At 57.1% G+C, this 20,765-nt stretch overlaps 2 protein-coding genes and 1 non-coding gene across 3 annotated transcripts in view; 1 reads left to right on the top strand and 2 right to left on the bottom strand.

Annotated features, from left to right (window-relative positions):
• Positions 1 to 1,920: 1,920 nt before the first annotated feature.
• On the bottom strand, positions 1,921 to 1,993 carry TRNAR-UCG (transfer RNA arginine (anticodon UCG)). The gene has a single exon. It is a non-coding gene; the product is annotated as a tRNA-Arg (tRNA).
• An 826-nt stretch (positions 1,994 to 2,819) lies between these two features.
• Positions 2,820 to 13,277, top strand: POLG (DNA polymerase gamma, catalytic subunit). Its single transcript, XM_075713419.1, has 22 exons — positions 2,820 to 3,412; positions 3,734 to 3,929; positions 4,356 to 4,523; positions 4,794 to 4,940; positions 5,165 to 5,244; positions 5,734 to 5,916; positions 6,047 to 6,204; positions 6,422 to 6,545; positions 6,615 to 6,839; positions 6,981 to 7,101; positions 7,288 to 7,359; positions 7,472 to 7,594; positions 7,828 to 7,988; positions 8,111 to 8,164; positions 8,262 to 8,379; positions 8,850 to 8,985; positions 9,089 to 9,335; positions 9,428 to 9,550; positions 9,840 to 10,011; positions 10,282 to 10,490; positions 11,602 to 11,762; positions 12,895 to 13,277. The coding sequence occupies exons 1-22, from the start codon at positions 2,820 to 2,822 to the stop codon at positions 12,954 to 12,956; spliced, it is 3,633 nt and encodes a 1,210-aa protein (XP_075569534.1). The 3' UTR covers positions 12,957 to 13,277.
• Positions 13,270 to 20,765, bottom strand: part of FANCI (FA complementation group I) — a 25,519-nt gene continuing 18,023 nt past the window's right edge. Inside the window, exons 27-37 of the mRNA XM_075713418.1 lie at positions 19,363 to 19,414; positions 18,652 to 18,779; positions 18,449 to 18,517; positions 18,216 to 18,315; positions 17,737 to 17,921; positions 17,036 to 17,092; positions 16,896 to 16,955; positions 16,078 to 16,164; positions 14,928 to 15,023; positions 14,222 to 14,347; positions 13,270 to 13,390 (exon numbers count right to left, since the gene is read on the bottom strand). Of these exons, the coding sequence (XP_075569533.1) occupies positions 13,325 to 13,390; positions 14,222 to 14,347; positions 14,928 to 15,023; positions 16,078 to 16,164; positions 16,896 to 16,955; positions 17,036 to 17,092; positions 17,737 to 17,921; positions 18,216 to 18,315; positions 18,449 to 18,517; positions 18,652 to 18,779; positions 19,363 to 19,414 (1,026 nt within the window). The 3' untranslated portion in view covers positions 13,270 to 13,324. The remainder of the gene's footprint in view (positions 13,391 to 14,221; positions 14,348 to 14,927; positions 15,024 to 16,077; positions 16,165 to 16,895; positions 16,956 to 17,035; positions 17,093 to 17,736; positions 17,922 to 18,215; positions 18,316 to 18,448; positions 18,518 to 18,651; positions 18,780 to 19,362; positions 19,415 to 20,765) is intronic.

The following is a 20,765-nucleotide window of genomic DNA, read 5'->3' as shown; positions in this document are numbered from 1 at the left end:
GGGGGGTTATTTCGTGGTTTTTCCTTTTTTTTTTTATTTTTCGGTGGTGATTTTTTTTTTCCAGCGGTGCCGAACCTCCCTGCCTGCAACCGGGTGAGGTGCAGGCAGCCCCGGCCCGGTCCTGCCTGCGGGCAAAGCAGCGCGGTTCGTTGTCACCGACATCCCCATAGCGCTGCCGCCCGGGAGGGCTTCAAAAATAAAGCGGGGAGAATAATTTCGGGGAGAATTAATTTTTTCCCGCTTGCGGGGGGAAGGATTTTTTTTTTTGTGGGGCGGGTTTGGATTTTTTTTAATTTATTTTTTTCGCCACCACGGTAAAAATAAGTGGATCAAAGACTCTAAATAAGAGGAGATCGGCGTTAACGTAATGCATCGGGGGGATGAAGAAGTCCCCCGCACCCGGGGAGCCACCCCGTAGCAGGGGGTCCCCAAACACTTCCCTGCTTCGCCCCAGGGCAGCTCAGGGCTCTTCCCTCCCTCCCAAAGGACCCGCAGCCCCGGAGCATCCCTCCCCGCCGGCTCCGCACCCCCCCCAGCTTCCCACTATCCCCGTGGAAAGACCGGGAAATCTCCAGCCCCCCGTGGGGGGGGCCTGATCCTGCCAGGAGAAGGCACGGGCTGCGGGGTGAAACAGCACGGGAGGCGGTGGGGGCGGGCAGCAGGTATTTTGGGGGGCACCGTGTGTGGGGGGGGGCTGTGTAATGCATTTGAGGCCGGAGAAAACAGATGCGTTCCGCAAGTCCCCGTGGTGGTGCAGCCGTTTTGGGCAGGAGGGGGCATAGCATGTCCCACGCCCCAATCCCGCACCCCCGAGGTGCACAGCTCCCTCCCCTCGGGGGTGCAGGATGGGAGTGCGGAGCGCACCCCGGCTTTGGAGCTCCGCAGGGGCCGGGAGAGGTGAGGGGGGGCTGCACAGTGCCCGGTACCCCCTGCCCGGTGCCCCAGCGGGATCGCAGAGCGGGACGGGCCCGGAGCGGTACCCGCACCCCGACGGCCCCCGGGCCCCGTGGGAACCGTCCCGGCGCGAACGGCAAGCGGCGGGAGCGCAGCGCCTCCTGGCGGTTCGGCGCCGCATCCAGCACACGGCTCCGTTCTGGCGCGGCACCGCGCGATGCCAAAACCGGGTTTGGCCTCTGCCAGGAGCCACCTTCCCGGGACAGAAGAGCCCCTGCGAGGGGCACGGAGCCTGCACCCGCCTGCCCTGACCCCGGCATCTCCTGATCGCCTTCCCCTGCGGCCCCTTCCCTGCACCCTACGCCCCGTCACCCTTCACCCTGCGGTCATCTTCGGCTCCCCAGCCACTGCTCCCTCCCCACTCGCCAAGCTGTCCCCACCCGTGTCACTCGCCCCAGCAGGGAGGGCTTCTCACGCGTCCCCTGCCCCACTCCTACCTGTGCGACCCCACGCACCACCCACCCCGACCGGGCTGGGCCAGGGGACCCTGCACCCCACCGCTCGTTGCGAGCACACCCTTGAGGCCTCGGAGCTTTGAGGCGCGAGGTTTTGGGGCACGGGTGGGTGCCCTGGCTGCCAGCGAGCTCTGCTGGAAGGACCCCCAAAACCAGCCGATGTGTGCAGAGGGGTGGCTGCTCCCCGCTCCCCAGCCTCACCTCCCCGGGAGCGCGGGGCCGGGATGGGGCCCGTGTGCCCGCAGCAGCCGGGTGGCCCCGCACCGCCCCCGGGGCCGCTGCCGCTGCCTGCGCCCGCCCCGCCCCACTCGCGTTACAGACGCGGTCGCTCCCCGGCTCCGCGCACGCTGCCGCCTTTTCCGCCTCCGGGGTTCAAAACAGCGGTAAAACGCGCCCGCCGCGGGGGGCGACCGCGGTGAAGCCGCAGCCCGGGCCCGCCGCCGGCTCCCGCCCCGAGGCCGCGGGGCGGGCGGGCGGAGCAAAAGTGACAACGCCGACGCGGCGCTCCCGCCGACCGCGGCAGGACTCGAACCTGCAATCTTCTGATCCGAAGTCAGACGCCTTATCCATTAGGCCACGCGGCCGCCGCTGCCACCGCTCTCCCGCGCGCCCTACTGAGCCCACCGCCGGCGGACCGTACCATGTGCGCGGGGGGAGGGGGTGGGGACACACACACGGGACGGGACGTCAGCGCGGCCGGAAGCTCCCCCGGGCGCCAGGCTTTGGATCCGCTCTCCGGCCCAGGCCCGGGACCAGGTGGGTGCGTGGGGCCGGGGGGCGCGGCCGCGCGTGTGCGTCCTGGGCGGGGTGCATTCCTGCGGGGGGGGGGTTGCACGGCCGCGGGGGGGAGGGTTGCACGGCCGCACGGGGGGGGTTGCACGGCCGCAGGGGGGAGGGTTGCACGGCCGCACGGGGGGGGTTGCACGGCCGCAGGGGGGGCTTGCACGGCCGCACGGGGGGGGTTGCACGGCCGCAGGGGGGGCTTGCACGGCCGCACGGGGGGGGTTGCACGGCCGCAGGGGGGGCTTGCACGGCCGCAGGGGGGGCTTGCACGGCCGCACGGGGGGGGTTGCACGGCCGCGGGGGGGGGTTGCACGGCCACGGAGGGGGGTTGCACGGCCGCACGGGGGGGGTTGCACGGCCGCGGGGGGGTGTTGCACGGCCGCACGGGGGGAGTTGCACGGCCGCGCGGGGGGAGTTGCACGGCCGCGCGGGGGGAGTTGCACGGCTGCGGGGGGGGGTTGCACGGCTGCGGGGGGGGGGTTGCACGGCTGCGGGGGGTGCAGCGCAGCCGGGCAGCCCGGCCTTCCCCGGGCCGTGCGTGGCCGTGGCGGCGGGGCCGGGCGGGCGGTGCCGAGCTCGCCCCTCGCCGTTCCTCTCCCTGCAGCTCCGGCCGCCCGCAGCGGGCAGATGAGGCGCCTGCTCTGGAGGGGGCCGGTGCGGGGCCGCGCTGCGGCCGGCGGGACCCAGCCCCGGCGACGGGCCCCCAGCTCCGCCACCGGCCGCCCGCTGCCGGAGAGCCCGAGCCAGGAGCCGGCCGAGGGCCAGCGGCGCATGAACCCCCTCAACATCCAGATGCTGTCCCGGAGCCTCCATGAGCAGATCTTCCGGGGGGCCCGGGTGCGCTACTCGGCGGCGGAGATCCAGAGGAGCGTGGAGCACCTGCAGCGCCACGACCTGTGGGGCAAGGAGACCTCCACGCTGCCCGACGTGGAGCTGCGGCTGCCCCGCATGTACGGGGCCAACATCGACGAGCATTTTCGCCTCCTGGCGCAGAAGCAGAGCTTGCCCTACCTGGAGGCGGCCAACGAGCTGCTGCGGTGCAAGCTGCCCCCCGTGCCCACGCAGTGGGCATGGCGGCTGGGCTGGACCCGCTATGGCCCCGACGGGCAAGCGGAGACCGTCGACTTCCCTGAGGAGCAGGCGGTGGTGTTGGACGTGGAGGTGTGCGTGGCTGACGGCCACTGCCCGACGCTGGCCGTGGCGGTCTCACCGCACGCCTGGTGAGATGCGGTGCCGGCGGTGGTGCACGGTGGGGTGGTGGTGGCAGGGATAGCTTTGGGAATGATGGGGATGCTCCCGAGCGGAGCCTCTTCCTGCAAACCACTGCCAGCTTGCGGGGACAACACAGCAAAGGCCCCGAATTGTGGCTCTGGGATGCGGGACGTGTGTCCTGGTTAGCGAGCGCAGCGGTCCCCGGGGACAGTCACCTCCCTCCCATGGGTGGGGTCCTGCACAGCACCCCACGGCACAGCAGCTCCTTTTGGTCTTGGGAGCCCCTACTTTATTTTTTACGGCTGTGGGGTGCCGCATGTCGCCTGCAGGTACTCGTGGTGCAGCAGGCGGCTGCTGGAGCAGCGGTATTCCTGGTCCAGCCACCTCACCCTGGCCGACCTCATTCCCCTGGAGAGCCCAGCGGGTGCTGTCTGTGCCGGCAAGCAGGACTGGCCGGAGAGAGTGGTGGTGGGGCACAACGTGGCTTTCGACCGGGCCTTCATCAAGGAGCAGTACCTCATCCAGGTAATCCGCGGTGCCGTTGCTTCGTGCTGGCAGCTGCGGTTTGTTACCCGGATAGTTGTTTGCGCTGGCTTCTCAGGGTTATTTTGACTGATGCCGTTCTGCACAGATACCCCAGAATCGTGCTCGCCGTGTCCTGCAGAACGGGTTGAGGTTGGATCCCTTTAGAGGGGGATACTCTTGCACCCTGTAAGGTTGCTGGAGGCTGCAGGATTGCGGCTGGGGATGTGGCAGGAGCCTTTGAGCAGCTGATGGCCTGCACTGGGGATGCTCTCGGCTTTCAGAAGAGGGGTGGTGGGAGGCAAAGCTTTGCCTTGACAAAAGCAGCCCAAGCAGAGGACCTGCAGCTCTGCAACACAGGGCAGTGCTTGCTGGCAGCTGCAGGACATTTGGCAACACGTTTCTCCTCTCTCCCCTGATGTGTCCCAGGGCTCCCGGGTGCGTTTCCTGGACACCATGAGCATGCACATGGCCATCTCAGGGCTGACGGGCTTCCAGCGCAGCCTCTGGATGGCTGCCAGGCATGGCAAGAGGAAGGGGCTGCAGCAGGTCAAGCAGCACATAAAGAAAACGGGCAGCAAAACGGAGGGGCCAGCTGTGAGTAAGGGAGCTGAGCCGCTGGCAGTGGCGTGGGTGTCCGGGGACCTTTTGATCCCATAATGGGACTGTTTTCTCCTGCAGCGGGGCCATCTGCTCCTCTACCGGCAGAGTAGGAGCTGTTGGAGCAGCTCTGCTGGGTGAAGCTCTCCCAGCGCCTTCCAGATGAGGTGGCCTTGGTTTAAAATGGAGCAGCGGCGTCCTTCACCCCTCCTGATTTCGGCCACGGCCGGTCCTTGTCCCGCCCCGTCTGACCCCCGTTGTTCGCAGGTGACTTCGTGGGACTGGGTGCACGTCAGCAGCATCAACAACCTGGCGGACGTGCACGCGCTGTACGTGGGGGGGGAGCCGCTGGAGAAGGAGGCGCGGGAGCTCTTTGTGAAGGGGACCATGGCCGACATCCGGAATCACTTCCAGGTGCGGGCAGCGATCCCAACATCCCGACAGGCAGTGGGAGCTGGAGATGGGAGCGGGGTGGGAGCAACTGCTGGGGGAGTTTCAGTTTTGCTGCACTTTTCTTGCGAGGGCTTTGGGTGTGCGTGGGGTTGTGATGTCCCCCATCCTCCCGCAGTCCTGGTGCCTTGCCCCGTGCTGGCAGAGGGGGGGCTGCTTTGCCTGCTCTCACCTGCCTCTGCCCCCAGGACCTGATGTCGTACTGTGCCCGCGATGTCGAGGCCACCCACGAGGTGTTTCAGGAGCAGCTACCGCTCTTCATGGAGAGGTGAGAGCCACCAAACTCTGGCCAGCGTTGGCCATGGGGCTGTGGTCTTGTCCAGCAGTGGGGAGGATTGTGGTCCCCTCTGGGGATGGGATGTGGCTCCTCTTGTCCTTGGGGTGGTGGCGGGAGGTTGGGGGGCTCTGAACCCATTTCAGGAGGGACCTCAGACTGCCCCTTTGCATGCAAGAAGGAATAAACAGCAGCACAGTGTGGCTGGTGGAGGCAAGCAAGCTTGATGAGGCAGATGGGAGCGATACAGCTTTGGAGTTAGCACGCAGGGTTGCTTTTAGAGCAGTGATTTATGTGCAGGGCAGGCAGAAGAGATAGGGGTCCTTATGGGCTGAGGGGGAGAGCATCGAGGACTGTGTGGGGCTGGGAAACTCTAGGTGAAGACACGATACTGCAAGGCACATTCGTGTCCAGCATAGTCTGGTGTTTCCAGGGCAAATGGCCTCCAGCAGACATCTAATTCCTCGCTGCTTCGGTCTCTAGGTGCCCCCACCCTGTGACGTTTGCAGGGATGCTGGAGATGGGGGTGTCCTACCTGCCGGTGAACGGGAACTGGAAGAGGTACCTGGATGATGCCCAGGGCATCTATGAGGAGCTGCAGAAGGAGATGAAGAAGTCCCTGATGAACCTGGCTAACGATGCCTGCCAGCTGCTGCACGAGGACAGGTACCCATGGGCTGGGAGTGAGGTCCTGCCACTGGCAGGACAGAGACCAGGCTCCGGGTGGTCCATGGGGGGCTGCGGGCGGGTGCTGGGGACAGGAGCAGAGCTCAGTGTGACAGTGGTGTGTCGGCAGGTACAAGGATGACCCCTGGCTTTGGGATCTTGAGTGGGACACACAGGAGTTTAAGCAGAAGAAGAATCCGGGGAAGAAGAAGAAGGATCAGGACAGGAACAACAAAGCTCCTGCGGAGGTGGTGGGCTCGGACAGGTCCACACAGGAGTGGCAGGAAGGTGAGTGCAGGTGGTCCCTGGGGATGAGGGATGCTCGAGGGACACCTTCCCATGGGTGCCCAGACGAAGGGACGCGGTTCGTTGGTGCTGGCAGGTGAAGCATTGCTGGCCTGCGTCCCCATGCTGGGGAGCGTGGCGGGGGGCTGACTCGAGGTCCCCGTCCACAGTGCGGCGGCACGGAGGGCTCTTTGCCAGCTAGTCCTTCTTGCCCCACCAGACCCCGGTCCCCCCAGTGAGGATGAGGAGCTGAAAGCCCCCGCAAGCCGGGTCCTCCTGGAGCATCTGAAAGAGACGGTTGTGCTGCAGCCCAAGAGACTCCAGCACCTGCCGGGCCACCCGGGGTGAGTTGGGGACCCTGGGTGTCCCCGAGGGTTGCCCCGCACTCTCTGACCGTCCCCGCTGCTCCCCAGGTGGTACCGCAAGCTGTGCCCGCGCCTGGAGGAGGCGGGGTGGGTGCCGGGACCCAGCCTCATCAGCCTGCAGATGAGGGTGACCCCGAAGCTGATGCGCTTGGCCTGGGACGGCTTCCCCCTCCATTACTCGGAGAAGCACGGCTGGGGCTACCTGGTGCCAGGGCGGCAGGACAATTTGCCAGCAGCCCCCTCGGAGGCGGAGGGCCCTTCCTGCCCACACAGGTGAGGGGGGGGGTAGCGGGGTGCTGAGCTGGGGGCTGCCCCACAGAGGGGTTTGGGAGCTCTGTGGGACTCTGCCCGGGTGCTGCCCCGGAGCCTCGGTCCCCGTCGTGGGTGCGTGAGCCCTGCCCTCTCCCCTGCCAGGGTGATCGAGTACCTGTACAGGCAGCACTGCCTGGAGAAAGGCAAGGAGCAGCCCCCGGGGCCGGAGGCCACCTTGGAGGACGAGCTGCTGGTGATGGATGGCAGCACGATGTGGCAGAAGGTGAAAGAAAGGATGGAGGGAGGGTGGGAGGGAGGTGTGGGGCTGGGCTTATTCCTGTGTGCATGCGAAAACCAGCCCCGTGTGTGGCTCCGGGGGCTGGAAGTAAGACATTCCCTTCACTAAGTGTTAAATCACTGGAGAAGCGGTGTTTGACCTGGCTCCCGCCGCGGTCCCTCTGTGCTGCAGGTGGAGGAGCTGAGCCAGATGGAGGTGGACATGGAGGAGAAAATGGGCAGAGCAGACCAGAGCCTGGCACAGGTAAAGGGGGTGTCCTGTGGGATGGGGTGGCGGATCGGTCCCTGTTTCCTGGATTTTCCCCTCCTACCGTGCCGGGAGGGTTCCCAGCATCACCTCGCATCGCTGGTCACAGGAGGAGATGGATGAGCTGTGTGAGCCGATGGAGGTGAGGAGCCAGCCCTCCTACCACCATGGCAATGGTCCCTACAACGATGTCAACATCCCCGGGTGCTGGTTCTTCAAGCTGCCTCACAAGGCAAGTTGGGTGCTCCTGGGGCTCTTCCCAGGGGCTGTGTCACCCTGCCTGACCACCCCGTGTCCCCTTGCCTGTCATCCCTGTGCTGCTCCAATCCTGGGACCACCATGATCCTGTCCCATGGGATAGGGTGGTGGCAATGCATCTCTCTAGCTGGGGTAGGAGGGTGGGCACAACTTGACTGATATCAAGCGGTGGCACGCTGAGCCCTGGCACCTTTTTTGCTCCTAAAGGACGGGAATGATAACAACGTGGGAAGCCCTTTTGCCAAGGATTTCCTGCCCCAGATGGAGGACGGCACCCTGCGGGCCGCTGTGGGTCGCACCCATGGGACCAGAGCCCTGGAGATTAACAAAATGATCTCATTTTGGAGGAATGCTCACAAGCGGATCAGGTGAGCGGCCGCCTTCAGCTGAATCGCGGCATCCCTGCGGGCGGGCGGAGGCTGCGTTGCAGCCGGGGGAGGTCGTGCAGACATGGGGGGCTCAGCATCTCGCCTGCTGCTTGTCCCTCCAGTTCCCAGATGGTGGTGTGGCTGAAGAAAGGGGAGCTGCCTCGTGTGGTGACCAGGTATGGGGAGGAATGGCCCCAGCTGGGACCACAATCCCCTTTACACTGCTCTGGGAGGGCTCTGGCATGATGGTGCTCAGCCTCAACTCTGTCCCAGGCACCCCGACTATAACGAGGAGGATGATTACGGAGCCATCCTGCCGCAGGTGGTGACTGCAGGCACCATCACCCGCCGGGCAGTGGAGCCCACGTGGCTGACGGCCAGCAATGCCCGGGTACAGCCGCGCTCGGGTCCTTGTGGGGGTGTTTTGGGGCAGTCTCTGTGTGTTTTGGGCTGGTGGGAGCAGCCTGGGTTGGAAATAGGAGTTGCGGCTGGATGCTGGGGTTTGAGGTGGCAGGGCTGGTGCTGGGGCCTTTCCCTTGCTGATATGCTTTGACTTTGGGAGAGGGAAAAGAGTCAGCAGAGGCTCCTGAGCTTCAAAATTTGGTGAAATTAGAAGAAAATGCTGAAGCACTGGTTTCTCTCCTTCCCCAGGCTCCCCTTCTTCCATGCTGGAAGAGTGTGGGGGGAGTAACCAAGCGAGTGATGCCCCACATGTGCATTAAACCTGGTTTTGACTTTCAGAACAGAGTTTAGGGCATGGGGAGCGCCATGATGCAGCTGCGGGAGGAAGGCTGCTCCTGTGCCACTGAGGATGAGAGGGAGGTGCAGGGCTTGCACTGAGCTGGGCATCGTGTCCCGCAGGCCGATCGGGTGGGCAGCGAGCTGAAAGCCATGGTCCAGGTGCCACCTGGCTACTCCTTGGTGGGTGCAGACGTGGATTCCCAGGAGCTCTGGATAGCTGCCATCCTTGGCGAGGCACACTTCGCCGGCATGCACGGTGAGCCAGGGCTGTGCCACGGGGAATGGGTTCGCTGGGTAGTGGGGTGACCCCCCCGAGCGTGGTCCCGTTTGGTGTCCAACCCCTGCTGCTCTCCCGGCAGGCTGCACGGCCTTCGGCTGGATGACTCTGCAAGGGAAGAAGAGCAACGCGACAGACCTGCACAGCAAGACGGCTGCTACGGTGGGCATCAGCCGGGAGCATGCCAAAATCTTCAACTACGGGCGCATCTACGGGGCCGGGCAGCCCTTTGCCGAGCGGCTGCTGATGCAGTTCAACCACCGGCTGACGCAGCAGCAGGCGCGTGAGAAGGCTCAGCAGATGTACGCGGTCACCAAGGGCGTCCGGAGGTGGGTGTTGCCTGGGGAAGCGGAGGGCGAGCAGGGACAGGGATGGTGGCCGTGTCCCACGGGACTTGGGCACGGGTCGCTTTCCCCTCCAGGTTTCATCTCACTGAGGAGGGGGAGTGGTTGGTGAGGCAGCTGGACCTGGCTGTGGACAGGGCGGAGGATGGATCGGTGTCGGCCCAGGATGTCCAGCGGCTCCAGAGAGAAGCCATGAAAAGGTGAGATGCTCCAACTCTGCACGGCTCTGGTGGCATCAGGGTGCGAGGTGGAGGGAGCTGCAGCCCTGCGGGCAGATAAGGGAGACAGGGCTGGATGGTCCCGATCCTCCCTCCCTGCTCCCCCAGGGCTGAGTCCATTTGATCTGGGGGCTCCCAGTCTCTCCCAGTGACCAGTTAGCAGCAGGAGGTTGCAGGGGCTCATCCGGCTGCCCCAAACCATTTGAGGCTCTCAAACGGGGCTCATAGCCTTGTCCCATGCTTCCAGCAAACCTCCCCTCTGCCCCGTCAGGTCCCGGAGGAAGAAGAAGTGGGACGTGGTGGAGCACCGAGTATGGGCTGGAGGCACCGAGTCCGAAATGTTCAACAAGCTGGAGAGCATCGCCTTATCCGCCTCGCCGCAGACCCCGGTGCTGGGCTGTCACATCAGCAGGGCCCTGGAGCCCGCCGTGGCCAAGGGGGAGGTAAGGACGGGGCTCTGTGCTGCTGAGCTCTTGGCTTTGCTTGTCTTCTCCAAAATGGCAACCCCAAGTTCAGCCCTTCTTAGATGGTGGAGACCCAGTAGGCTCTTGGAGCCATGAAGAAACCCATTGCCCCTATTTTTTATCTGTATGCCATCAAGAAAACCCAACAACCCTGAATTTAACAGGCTTCTCCCAAGAGCTCTCCTGTATCAGGACCAGGCCTGGGACCCTGATGGTGTCCTAGCATCTGTCTGTGTTTCCTTCCACCAGTTCCTGACCAGCAGAGTGAACTGGGTGGTGCAGAGCTCAGCCGTTGACTACCTGCACCTCATGCTGGTTGCCATGAAGTGGCTCTTCGAGGAGTTCGACATCAACGGGCGTTTCTGCATCAGCATCCACGACGAGGTGCGCTACCTGGTCCAGCAGCAGGATCGCTACCGGGCAGCCCTGGCCCTGCAGATCACCAACCTCCTCACGCGGTGAGATGTGACGGCTGTGCTGTCTCCTGGGAATGAGCGCCAGCGTCTCTGGGGTGGGATGGGGCAAGCCCGAGGGACTGGGGTGACGGCAGAGGGGTTAGCTTTGCCCTCAGCAAGCTGGCGCAGAGCCGTTTTCTTCTGCTCAAGGGAAGTTGGCAGTGCTGGGGGTTGGACTTCCTTCATGCATGACTTGGGTGGCTATAAACGGAGCTCGGCTTCGATGTCCAGGGATAATCTGCTGGCAAGAGGGGAAAATCGTCAGCTTTTGGCTCCTGCAGAGATGGGGCCAACCGTTCCGCTCTGCTGGGATGCGAGCACATCGCCTCCTGCTCCCTTCAGGTCTGCAGCCGTCGCGTGGCAGCAGCCCTTGGGCTTGATTGAGCAGCTGGGAGCGTGAAAGTGCCCCCGTCCCTCGTGTCCCCCCCGCCTTCAGGGGACGGCAAGGGCCACGGCTTGTTGTCGCTGCTGCGAGCACCAGCGCTGTTGACCCTTCTGCAGCGTGGGGCGTTCCGGCTGCCTCCCTGCCCTGTGCAAGGTTAAGCTCAGCCTGGAAAGCTCTTGGGCCTCAAAGGGCATCCTTCAGTCCGGCTCCGGCACAGCCAGCTTTGCCAAATCCCCTTCCCGGCACTGTGGGGTATTCAGTTATATGGGAGCCGGCCAAAGCTGAGCTGTTTTCTCCTGCGCTGAGGCGGGGATACAGCAAACAGCCTTTCTGTGCCGGTGTGGCAGGCGCAGCGGGGGCAGACGCCCTGACGTTTGTGCCTTTGTGCCGGCTCCTGCGAGCACGGAGCTTCCTGCTGAGAAAATCCAGCATCTGCTCTGCCTGAGAGGATTAGCCAGGAGCGAGGGGCTGGGTTCTTCCTTTCTTCCGAGGAGGCTCAACGTACAGTTACGCTGTTCCTCCCACGTCCACTTTAGCAATACTTGACCCTCCTGCTACCCAGTACTTAAAAAGCACCTTGTCTTTCAGCTGCTGAGTGACGCGGGTGCAAAGTAGCCTGTTAGCGGCGGCTGGCCAGTGTTTTGTGAAGCTGTGGCTGATGGAAGCCGGGTGTGACAAGGCCTAAGGGTGATGTGTAGCACCACCTGACCTGGTCTCTTGCTCTTCCAGGTGCATGTTTGCCTACAAACTGGGCCTCCAGGATCTGCCACAGTCAGTGGCTTTCTTCAGCGCAGTGGACGTTGACCAGTGCTTAAGGAAAGAGGTGACCATGAACTGTGTGACGCCGTCAAACCCAACTGGGATGGAGAAGAAATATGGCATCCCTCAAGGTGAGTGGTGTCCGTGCAAGCTAGCCCCCCCCCCCCCCCCCCCCGCCGTAGCCCCCTCTGCAGCAGCCTCCCCAGCTCAGGAGAGCCCTTGGCCTATGCAGCCACTCCCCGAGGGCTCCTCTCTACAGCAGAGGCACCTCGTGCGCCCCTTGCTTCCCCACCCGTCAGCTGCCCTGTGGGCAGCAGTCACCCTGGTGCCAGCCCCTCTCTACCCCACTCTTTCCTGTCTCAATCCTCAAGTAGTTTGTGCTGCTGCTTCCAAATATTTCTGACAGCGATGAGCTGGACTTGGCTCTGTTATCCCACACGCACATTTGCTTTGTGTCCCCCAGAGAGAGGAGCCCTCCTGTGCATGTTCAACAGCCCAAGATTGAACTGTGCCTTCTCTCAAATGGGAAGGAACAACCTTGTGTATTTTGCCCTCCAGACCCAAAGTTTTCCAGCCTTCAGTGCTTTCTCTCCTTCCCCACTCCCCCTTAGCCCAGCACAGGTCTGTTCAGAGAACTGCCTTGGCATTGCTGTCATCCCTGTCTGCACCCAACATAGCCCGTTAACTGCTACAGGCAAACATTTAACTCTGGGCTGGGACCTGCTTCAAACAGCTCCTCCTCGATGTGCGGCAGTGTTTTCCCAGATAAGGAGAAGAACCTGCCCTCAGATTTGTTCTCTCAGTTGTTGAATACGTGAGACGTGCCACCCTTAGGTAACCTTTATTAGGAGTCTTCCAGGCAAAAGGTGCTTTTAGAAACAGGATTTGTGGTCTGTGGGCAAAAAGGGCACTTCTGTTCTCACCAAGAACAAGGCAAATTAAACAAGTGCATTACATCAGGGTCAGCAAAAACGTAACAGCGAAACCAGCCTCCCAGAGGAAGCTGTCACCTCTCTGCTTCTCAGGAGCTGCACACAGCAGCAAGCTTTAATGCTGAGGCAGAACAGCTCGTGTTTCCAGCTTCCTACTGCTGCTGGTTCCTGCGTTCACACCACCACACAAACCAGAAGTTTGAATAAATTTAAGGCTTTTTGTGCTACACGCTCTGAACTAAAGCAAGTCCTGACCGTCACACTCTTATGTTACACAATCTCTTGAGTGTACTGCAGAATGCAGGGAACTGATTGTCCCGTTGTCTTCCAGGAGAAGCACTGGATATATATCAGCTAATTGAAATAACCAAAGGTTCGCTGGAGAAGAAATGATGACGCTAGAGTGCCAGAATGACAACTGTCCAGAGAGCGTGCCAGAGCTTGGCTGTCCTTTCAGAAGGAGATCTTTTGGCAGGGACTGATCCTGGTCACTCTGTTTCCTTTTTGCTGTAAGAAGGGATGTTCCCGGGGAAGATAGCAGCACATTCAAATAGCAGAGGCGCTTCTGAGGGCGGCAGCCAGCTGTAAAACCTGAGACAGTGGCCCGAGTCGCTGCTTGCACGCGCATGGGCAGAAAGGAAGACGTCGTAAGTATTTGGCAAGAGAAACAACAAACCATCATCTCCATACATGCAGTTCTCCAAGGCGAGTTTGCCACAGAACAGATGCCGTGGGAGGAGGCAGCAGCGGCAAGACCAGCTTTATTTTTTTCGTTGTTTCTTCTTTTTGGGTTCCTGGTTTTCATCTGTCTGCTCTGCTGTGCTGCTCTGGAGAGGGGAGGGAGAGAGTAGCAGTACAGAGTGTGATTGTTTTTGTGTGATTAGTCTAAGAAATGTTTACCTAAAGCAAGAAACCAGATGTGCAGAACAGGATTTAGCTCTTTTTCCTCCCTAACAAAATGACCTGACTATGGGACTCCTCTCACCCACTGAGACTCTCCCCATAGACCTGCCCCCCCAATTCATGGTGGAACTTAGACCACAGGTTATCAATGGCACAGGACAGGGGCTGTTTGTGCTGGGTTTTGGCTTGTTGAAACACTCAGGAAAATACAGACAGAAGCACCAATAAAAACCTGGACAATCAGCAAAGTAAACTGTTTATTTTTTTTATTCAGCACAGGTTGCGCTACCTTCACCAGCACTATCTAGTAGAGATGGGTGTGAGGAGAATGATGCCTTGGAGAATTTGCCCTGCCAGCTGTTTATCTACAAAAGTTAACCTGGATGCAAAACCACTTTGCATCATGCTGCAAAGGTCTGATCCTGGCCAACCAGTAGGTGCTCAGAGGTAACACTGACAGACCTCTCCGCTTGCTGAGGCAAACAACAAGGCCTTAAGAGCAGTCTCACTTCCCTAAGACCAGAGACAGACAACTGGTGCATGGAAATAAGGGTTGCTCAAGGCAGAGGGCTGGAGTGTAGCAGATATTAGCCAGACTGACTGTTCACTCCTTTGTATCAGCCTAGCATTAAAGTGAGAGCTAACCAGAGAAGACAAACTGTCCTAATTTCACATATACCTCCACAGCTCACAAATACAGTTGCCCTCAAAAGAGGGGGAAACCTATTGGTAAAAGCAGCTAAATGAGTTCTGACCTGGTCGTTGTCTGGCTCATTTTCAGCATTCTCTGTGTTATGCTCCTGCAGCGCGCTGTCTAGCATGGATGCGTTGATGCGGAAGTCCCGGGAGGTGCTTAGCTTCATATATTGCATCAAGTTCACCTGCAGCAACCAAGGTGAAACCAGGGGGAGAGGACATTATGCCATTACCATCTTAGTTTAGTTTTCTATCCTGCCTAGTCCTTTGCACAGCACACTGGGACCGAGTCCATCACAGTAATAATGCAGGACTGAAGCAAAAGGTAGGTGAAAAAGCACCTCCCCCCATGCAATCCAGCAGCACATTTATGTTTTCCTAAAAGCCAAGTGATTACCAGTTACTCTTACTCTCGTGTAGTACCTCATCATGGTACATTTCCCTCCTGCTTATGAAACAGACTGGGGGAGAAGGGCGAGGAAAGCTGGCATTAGGTGTGTGAGTTTCTGCTCAACCAGAAACCGTATGATGTTAGGTGACAGGCAGCACCGCTATTGACACCTGCTGCTATCAGTGTGACAGCAATTCAGTAGTGTTGGGCCAGGAGCTTGGGCAAAGGCTGAAAGCAGTGCAAGGTCCTTACACCTTCCAAAGTTGAGCATTAATAGAGACTTTAGAAGGTGGACCAGCAACAGCCCTCCACCATACCATTGGTCCCACTGTTCCACTGAGTGCAGGTCACAGAAGAGCTCTGCTTTACATTACCTTTGCTTTCTTGGAGAGATGGATAAGGAACTTCTCATATTGCTCTATTGCAAAAATCAGGTTTGGGATTGGCTTGGTCTCCCGAAGCACCTTAGCCTGAAATGCAGAAAGGAGCGTGACAGGTCAGGTTTGGAAGTGAACAACGATGCTGTAGCATGACATGAAGACCACGACACTCCCAGTTTAGAAAAGTGTCTTCAGTAGCCTTGCTCCGTACCAGTCCTGCCCCAGCAAGGCTTGCCAGCTTTGTTAATTGGTTTTAAATTGACTCCCACTATGGTTAGCCTGTGTATTGTTTTGTACTCTGCCTGCAGTCCACAGCCCTGATATGCCTGACAGCCATCAGAGCAAAGCTTCCTCTGCTCCAGCTCTGCAAAGGCGTTACAAGCACACACCTTGCAGGCAATGAGCACGTTGCTGTTTCACCACTTTCTTGCCCTGTTTATTTACCACCACTGATATTTGCTCCCCATGGTGACAGAGTGGTAAAAGGAAGCAGCCCATTTCCCTACACGCAGTCCATTTCCATACACTCAGGGAACAGCTAGGAAGATCATGCTTGTGGCTTTTAAACCCTTAACATCACAGGAATGCCTGGGATGACTGAGGAGACAGAGGAAATGCTGGCTGGGAGCACAAACAAAGGACATAAAAGACCAGGAACCTGCCAGCCTGCTCACTTGCTCCCAACCAAATCACACAGTCATTCTCAACTGCTTTACTTCAATGGAATCCACTACTTTATCTTTAAATGTACTGATAAAATGAAGAAACACTTAAACAGAGTGCAGTATTGGTTCCAATAAATTAGCCCATTTCTGTAATTTCATAGCTTACCCCAAATGATAAAATATCAGACAAGATGGACTATCCAGACTTGACCTTTGTTTCATGTCTGTGAGCTTTTAGCCTGCATTTAGTGAAGGTGGCGCTTTCTTGTTGGTTTTTGGTTGTTTTTTTATTTGTTTTTTGGGGTTTTTTTTTTAGGCTTTTCTCTAAAGTTAAGGTAGATTAAATTTGATTTTTACTTAAAAGGCCTAAATAACAATTTATCATTGGTGATCTGTAAGACGCCACCAGGTAACACAAGCCTTCAGGTATGATCCCAAGTTCAAATACAGCCCATGTTCTAACAGTGAGTCAATCTTACCATGACTGTGGAGATTGCAGCAGCTTCATCCTCTTTCTTCTTCTTTTTCTTCTCTTCCACAAAGCTTAAGCTCTCACTGTGGATATTCTGAAGGAGGATGCCAAAAGATGTGGCATTAGAGGGGAGGCAGGGAAGAAAGGCCAGCCAAGTAAGGCCAGAGAAGTCTTTGCTCTGGCCAGCTAACAGCATTACCAGCTAGATGACAGAAAGGTAGTGATACAAGAAGGATGGAATTGGGGGTAATCTCAAAAAAAGAAGGAAAGAAAAATTAAATTTCATCATTTCTATGTTCAGAAATACGTATGTGCTAGAAGTCCCCAGGAGTGGTAGCTCTGCACACCACTACACCTTCCCTGATATGCCACATCTGTTGTACAATTCCTGTGGTCCTCACTCAAGCACCCAATTCCTCTCCAAAGCAGCTAAATCCCATCTTTGGCACTGCAGGCTTTGGCACCCACATTACTTTACACTGTGAAGACTGCAGTGTTGTTGACCTTTATTTGCCATTGTGGTTAACAGTGGTATTAATCTCATCCAAAAAACCCTACATGAACAGAGAGGGGAAAAAAAAAACCCAACTAAAAAACAGCTCCCCAAACATTGTTCCTTCCCTGCTCAAGCAGGAATCAGCATGCCCAGTCCCAGTGGTGCTGAAATGTCTTATACTGTTATTTGACATAGTAAAGCTTGAACTGTAAGAAACACATCATGTCAAGAAGATTAATAATCCCCAAAGGTGCCCATGTACTGCAGCTGATACACCACCCAGCATCAGACAGACTGACTGTGATTTTGCCAGTTAATTTAGGCCTTACCTGTACATAAGTAATGAATGAGTAACACTGTGGGGTCAAGTGGGAACCTGAGAGCTTCACCTGCAAAGACGCAGAGAGGTTGGTGTTACTCCTAACTCAAGGACACGAGCCATTTCCTCCAGCAGTTCACTCACACTCACCAGCTTTTCTAGCCTTCCTGGAATCGTATTTGAGGTGCTGCGGCACGCTTGGATATACTGCAAGGAAAACATGAAAGAGTTTCTTCTAGGTACGCTATTCCCATCCTGCAACCTGTACTTCCAGGCAGGGCTCAAAGCAGCTCATCCAACGGCACAGTGGGGAGGGCAGGATTTGCACGAACTATCCTCCCCAGTGGCTTGCTATATCCCGAATGCCATGTCTGCATTCCAGAGCTGTGAGAGAGCTCTGGGGTATTTCACCGCCTTGTCTCAAACTAGCTCCACTGGCCTGTTTTCATGGCCCAGTTCCCCCAGGTCCAATGCTTCAAGCCTTAGATGGGAATGAGTGGCAAGGGCAGGATTGCTGAGCACTGTGAGAACACTGCTAGCGCCGTTCATTGTGGCACACAGCTGCGTACAGAGGAACCTACAAGATACACTGGAAAGAGCCACTCCAAGCCACGCACAGCCAAATTCAGCTGGAGAGAAGCTTTCCTTTACACTGTACATCTATCACTGCCCAGAAAGGTCATGAAATCAAGGGCATGAAAGCCAAGAGAATAAGGACTCAATTCCTGCAAGAGATCAACAGCCCAGTCCTGAGCGTAGCTGCTGCCAGGGGTCACTGTGAGCTTGCTTTAGCAGATGGGAAAAAACTTTTTAGATCCTTGCCAGCCCACTGTCAGCAGAGCAGCACTCACATGTTTGATGAGGGAGGTGAGAATTGCGTATGTCTTGCTGAGGCTTCTCAGCAGCGTGTCCACGCAGCTCCCTGCAGGGAGTGCTGTCTGTACCAGCTCATGATAAACTGTCAGCAGAGTTCCCAGCTGCAGAATTACACCTTTCTCCAGAGCCTGGGTTTGGTTTGATGCCTGAGAAGAGTCTTCTAGAATAAAGAGATGAATGCCTGGTGAATGTGTGTCTAATGAATCCAATTATGCAGGTGGCAGGCACAAAAGACCACCTTTGTGTCTGGTGCACAAAGCACTAGTGTGGCACAGGGAAAATAATCACTGGAGGGATTTTGCGACAACACTCTCTATCCTACATTGTTCGTGTAGAACCAGATCAAGAGAGAGTTTAACCTGCCCTCAGATGATGCTACTTCAAAATCCCAAAGTATCTTTTTGCTCTCTATCTTCATCTGTTTTCGACAAAGGTGTAACAGTAAGAAGTGAACCACTTATGTTACCTGATGTGTCTGATCCCAGACTGGTGAGTTTCTTGATAAGCCAATCCACCTCTTCAAGGACCTTATCCGCCTGACCCAGAACCAGCAGCTAAGACAGAAGCACCAATAACAAAACAGGTTTTTGGAGGAGCTGGAGACAACAGGAATCTACAAGCCACTTGTAGCACAGTAGTCCTGTCCTGGACACTACAGGTTATTCCATACACACTATTCTGACTCACACAGACAGTAGGGGCTGCAGTCTTGGCATTCACTAGGGCGAAATGGGACCGACTCTCCACTTCTACATCCTGGTCGGAGGAGAGAAAACAAATTCTGGTGAGTAAGACTTTAGCTGCTGTCACATAGTTTGCGCCAGAGTTGCGCTCGATTCTGCCCTGACAGCACTAAGTGATAAAAGAGTTAGGCTGCTTCTGCATCATACCTGATCTATGTCTCCCAGGCAAGCATGGATGTCTTGTGCGAGTTCACGCAGCAGACTGACAGGACTCTTGTACATAACATGGAGACTGAAGAGCAGAGACAGCAAACCCTTGCAGCAAGTGATATCCTCTGTGGGGAATGAAAAAGACAACAACACGTTACCAGGTGCAGAGCTCCCCTAGCTATTTACAAATATCAGACATCCAGTGAGGGAAAGTCTCAGATTCGGTATGGATTTAACAGTCTGCATTTCCAAAAATGATACACAGTAGGTGCAAATTCTACCAAAATACCAGTTACAAAAGCAGAGTTTACAACATCAAGCATTGCATATAATACTGTAAGGGGAAGTATGGCACACTGGAGCCCTCAGCTCAAAGAAAAATGATGACCAGAAGCACTGAGGAAGCGCAACACAAACTCTGGCAAGAGTATAAATCCAGATTTGAGGAACAGATGTGCTAAATTACAAGGCAGAAAAGTCAAGTAATTGTCTTCTCTTTCTTCAGCAATGCTGATATTTACAGAGATGGAGTTTCTTCCCTAATACTTGTGCTAATAACCACAATGTCATGGCAATCTGCCACAGAATGGGACATGAATCTATCTATAACGAAGAGGTAAAAACAGGACAGACAACAGCAGAGTATCTAAGGGCCTAGTATCAGACGTGACACATCACATCTAAACGTGCTCCCCAGAGCTTACTTACCAAGAGAATTTTCTTTGCAAATTTTGACTGTCCAAGTCAGGAATTGAAGGAACTGCATAAGGGGAGAAAAGATATCATGGCTTTGAAATGGGATTCAAAGCACAAAACTAATAATAATAATAATAAAAAACCCACAAAAAAAACCAGCAAAGGGAGAAAAGCACCTATCCATACTCTGTGAAGTTCCACAAGGGACACTTAACCTACTAACAAGTGAAAAGCTGAGATCCAGGACAGGGGAATGGCTATACATTCCCTTGGACAGAGCAACAGCTCCATTTAATTTAAGGTAAATGATGACTCCAGACTTCTGGCACACTTTGAGTGCAGGCCCTAGCTTGTAAAAATGGGGCACCTCTAGTCCACTTTAGAAAATGCCTCCTTGCCTGGAAGGAATTAGGCACTCAGCCAGTTTGGACTGGTCATAAGTCTGCTGGCCTTTTTTGGCTCTATTCCCATGTGGAAGCCATACCACATCTAGGCTCTGTTAGGAGTCCCTGCTCAGGCGAACAAGTCATTCAGACTCCAGGTGCCCAAAGGCAGGATCAGAACGTGCAGGAGTCGGGTGGGAAGAAAATTTGTTCTTAACTGTCCTTGCAGGCATTTCACAGGTGTATGCTTAATAACTGTCTTGGGTTTGCATGGCAAGGTTTCGGTAGCAGTGGGGCAACAGGGGTGGCTTCTGTGAGAAGCTGCTAGAAGCTTCCCCTATGTCCAATAGAACCAATGCCAGCCAGCTCCAAGACAGACCTGCCACTGGCCAAGGCTGAGCCCATCAGTGACAGTGGTAGCATCTCTGGGATAATGTATTTAAGAAGGGGGGGGAAAAAAAACCCCAACGAGACACAAACTGCAGCTGGAGAGAGGAGTGAGGATATGTGAGAGGAACGACTGCAGACACCAAGGTCAGTGAAGAAGGAGGGGCAGGAGGTGCTCCAGGCACCGGAGCAGAGATTCCCCTGCAGCCCATGGTGCAGACCCTGGTGAGGCAGCTGTGCCCCTGCAGCCTATGGAGGCCCACGGGGGAGCAGAGATCCCCCTGCAGCCCATGGAGGACCCCACACTGGAGCAGGGGGATGTGCCTGAAGGAGTCTGTGACCCCATGGGAAGCCCGGAGTGGAGCAGACTCCTGGCAGGACCTGTGGACCCGTGGAGAGAGAAGAGCCCACGCTGGAGCAGGTTTGCTGGCAGGGCTGAGGACCCCGTGAGGGACCCACGCTGGAGCAGTCTGCTCCTGAAGGACTGCAGCCCATGGAAGAGACCCACGCTGGAGCAGTTTGTGAAGAACTGTAGCCCGTGGGAAGCACCCATGTTGGAGAAGTTCGTGGAGGACTGTCTCCCATGGGAGGGACCCCACGTTGGAGCAGGGGAAGAGTGTGAGGAGTCCTCCCCTGAGGAGGAAG

This window comes from Pelecanus crispus, chromosome 7, assembly GCF_030463565.1.
Source record: "Pelecanus crispus isolate bPelCri1 chromosome 7, bPelCri1.pri, whole genome shotgun sequence".
NCBI classification, from domain to species: domain Eukaryota; kingdom Metazoa; phylum Chordata; class Aves; order Pelecaniformes; family Pelecanidae; genus Pelecanus; species Pelecanus crispus.
Note: the sequence above shows the minus strand (reverse complement) of the source record. Positions and strands in the feature narration are given on the sequence as shown.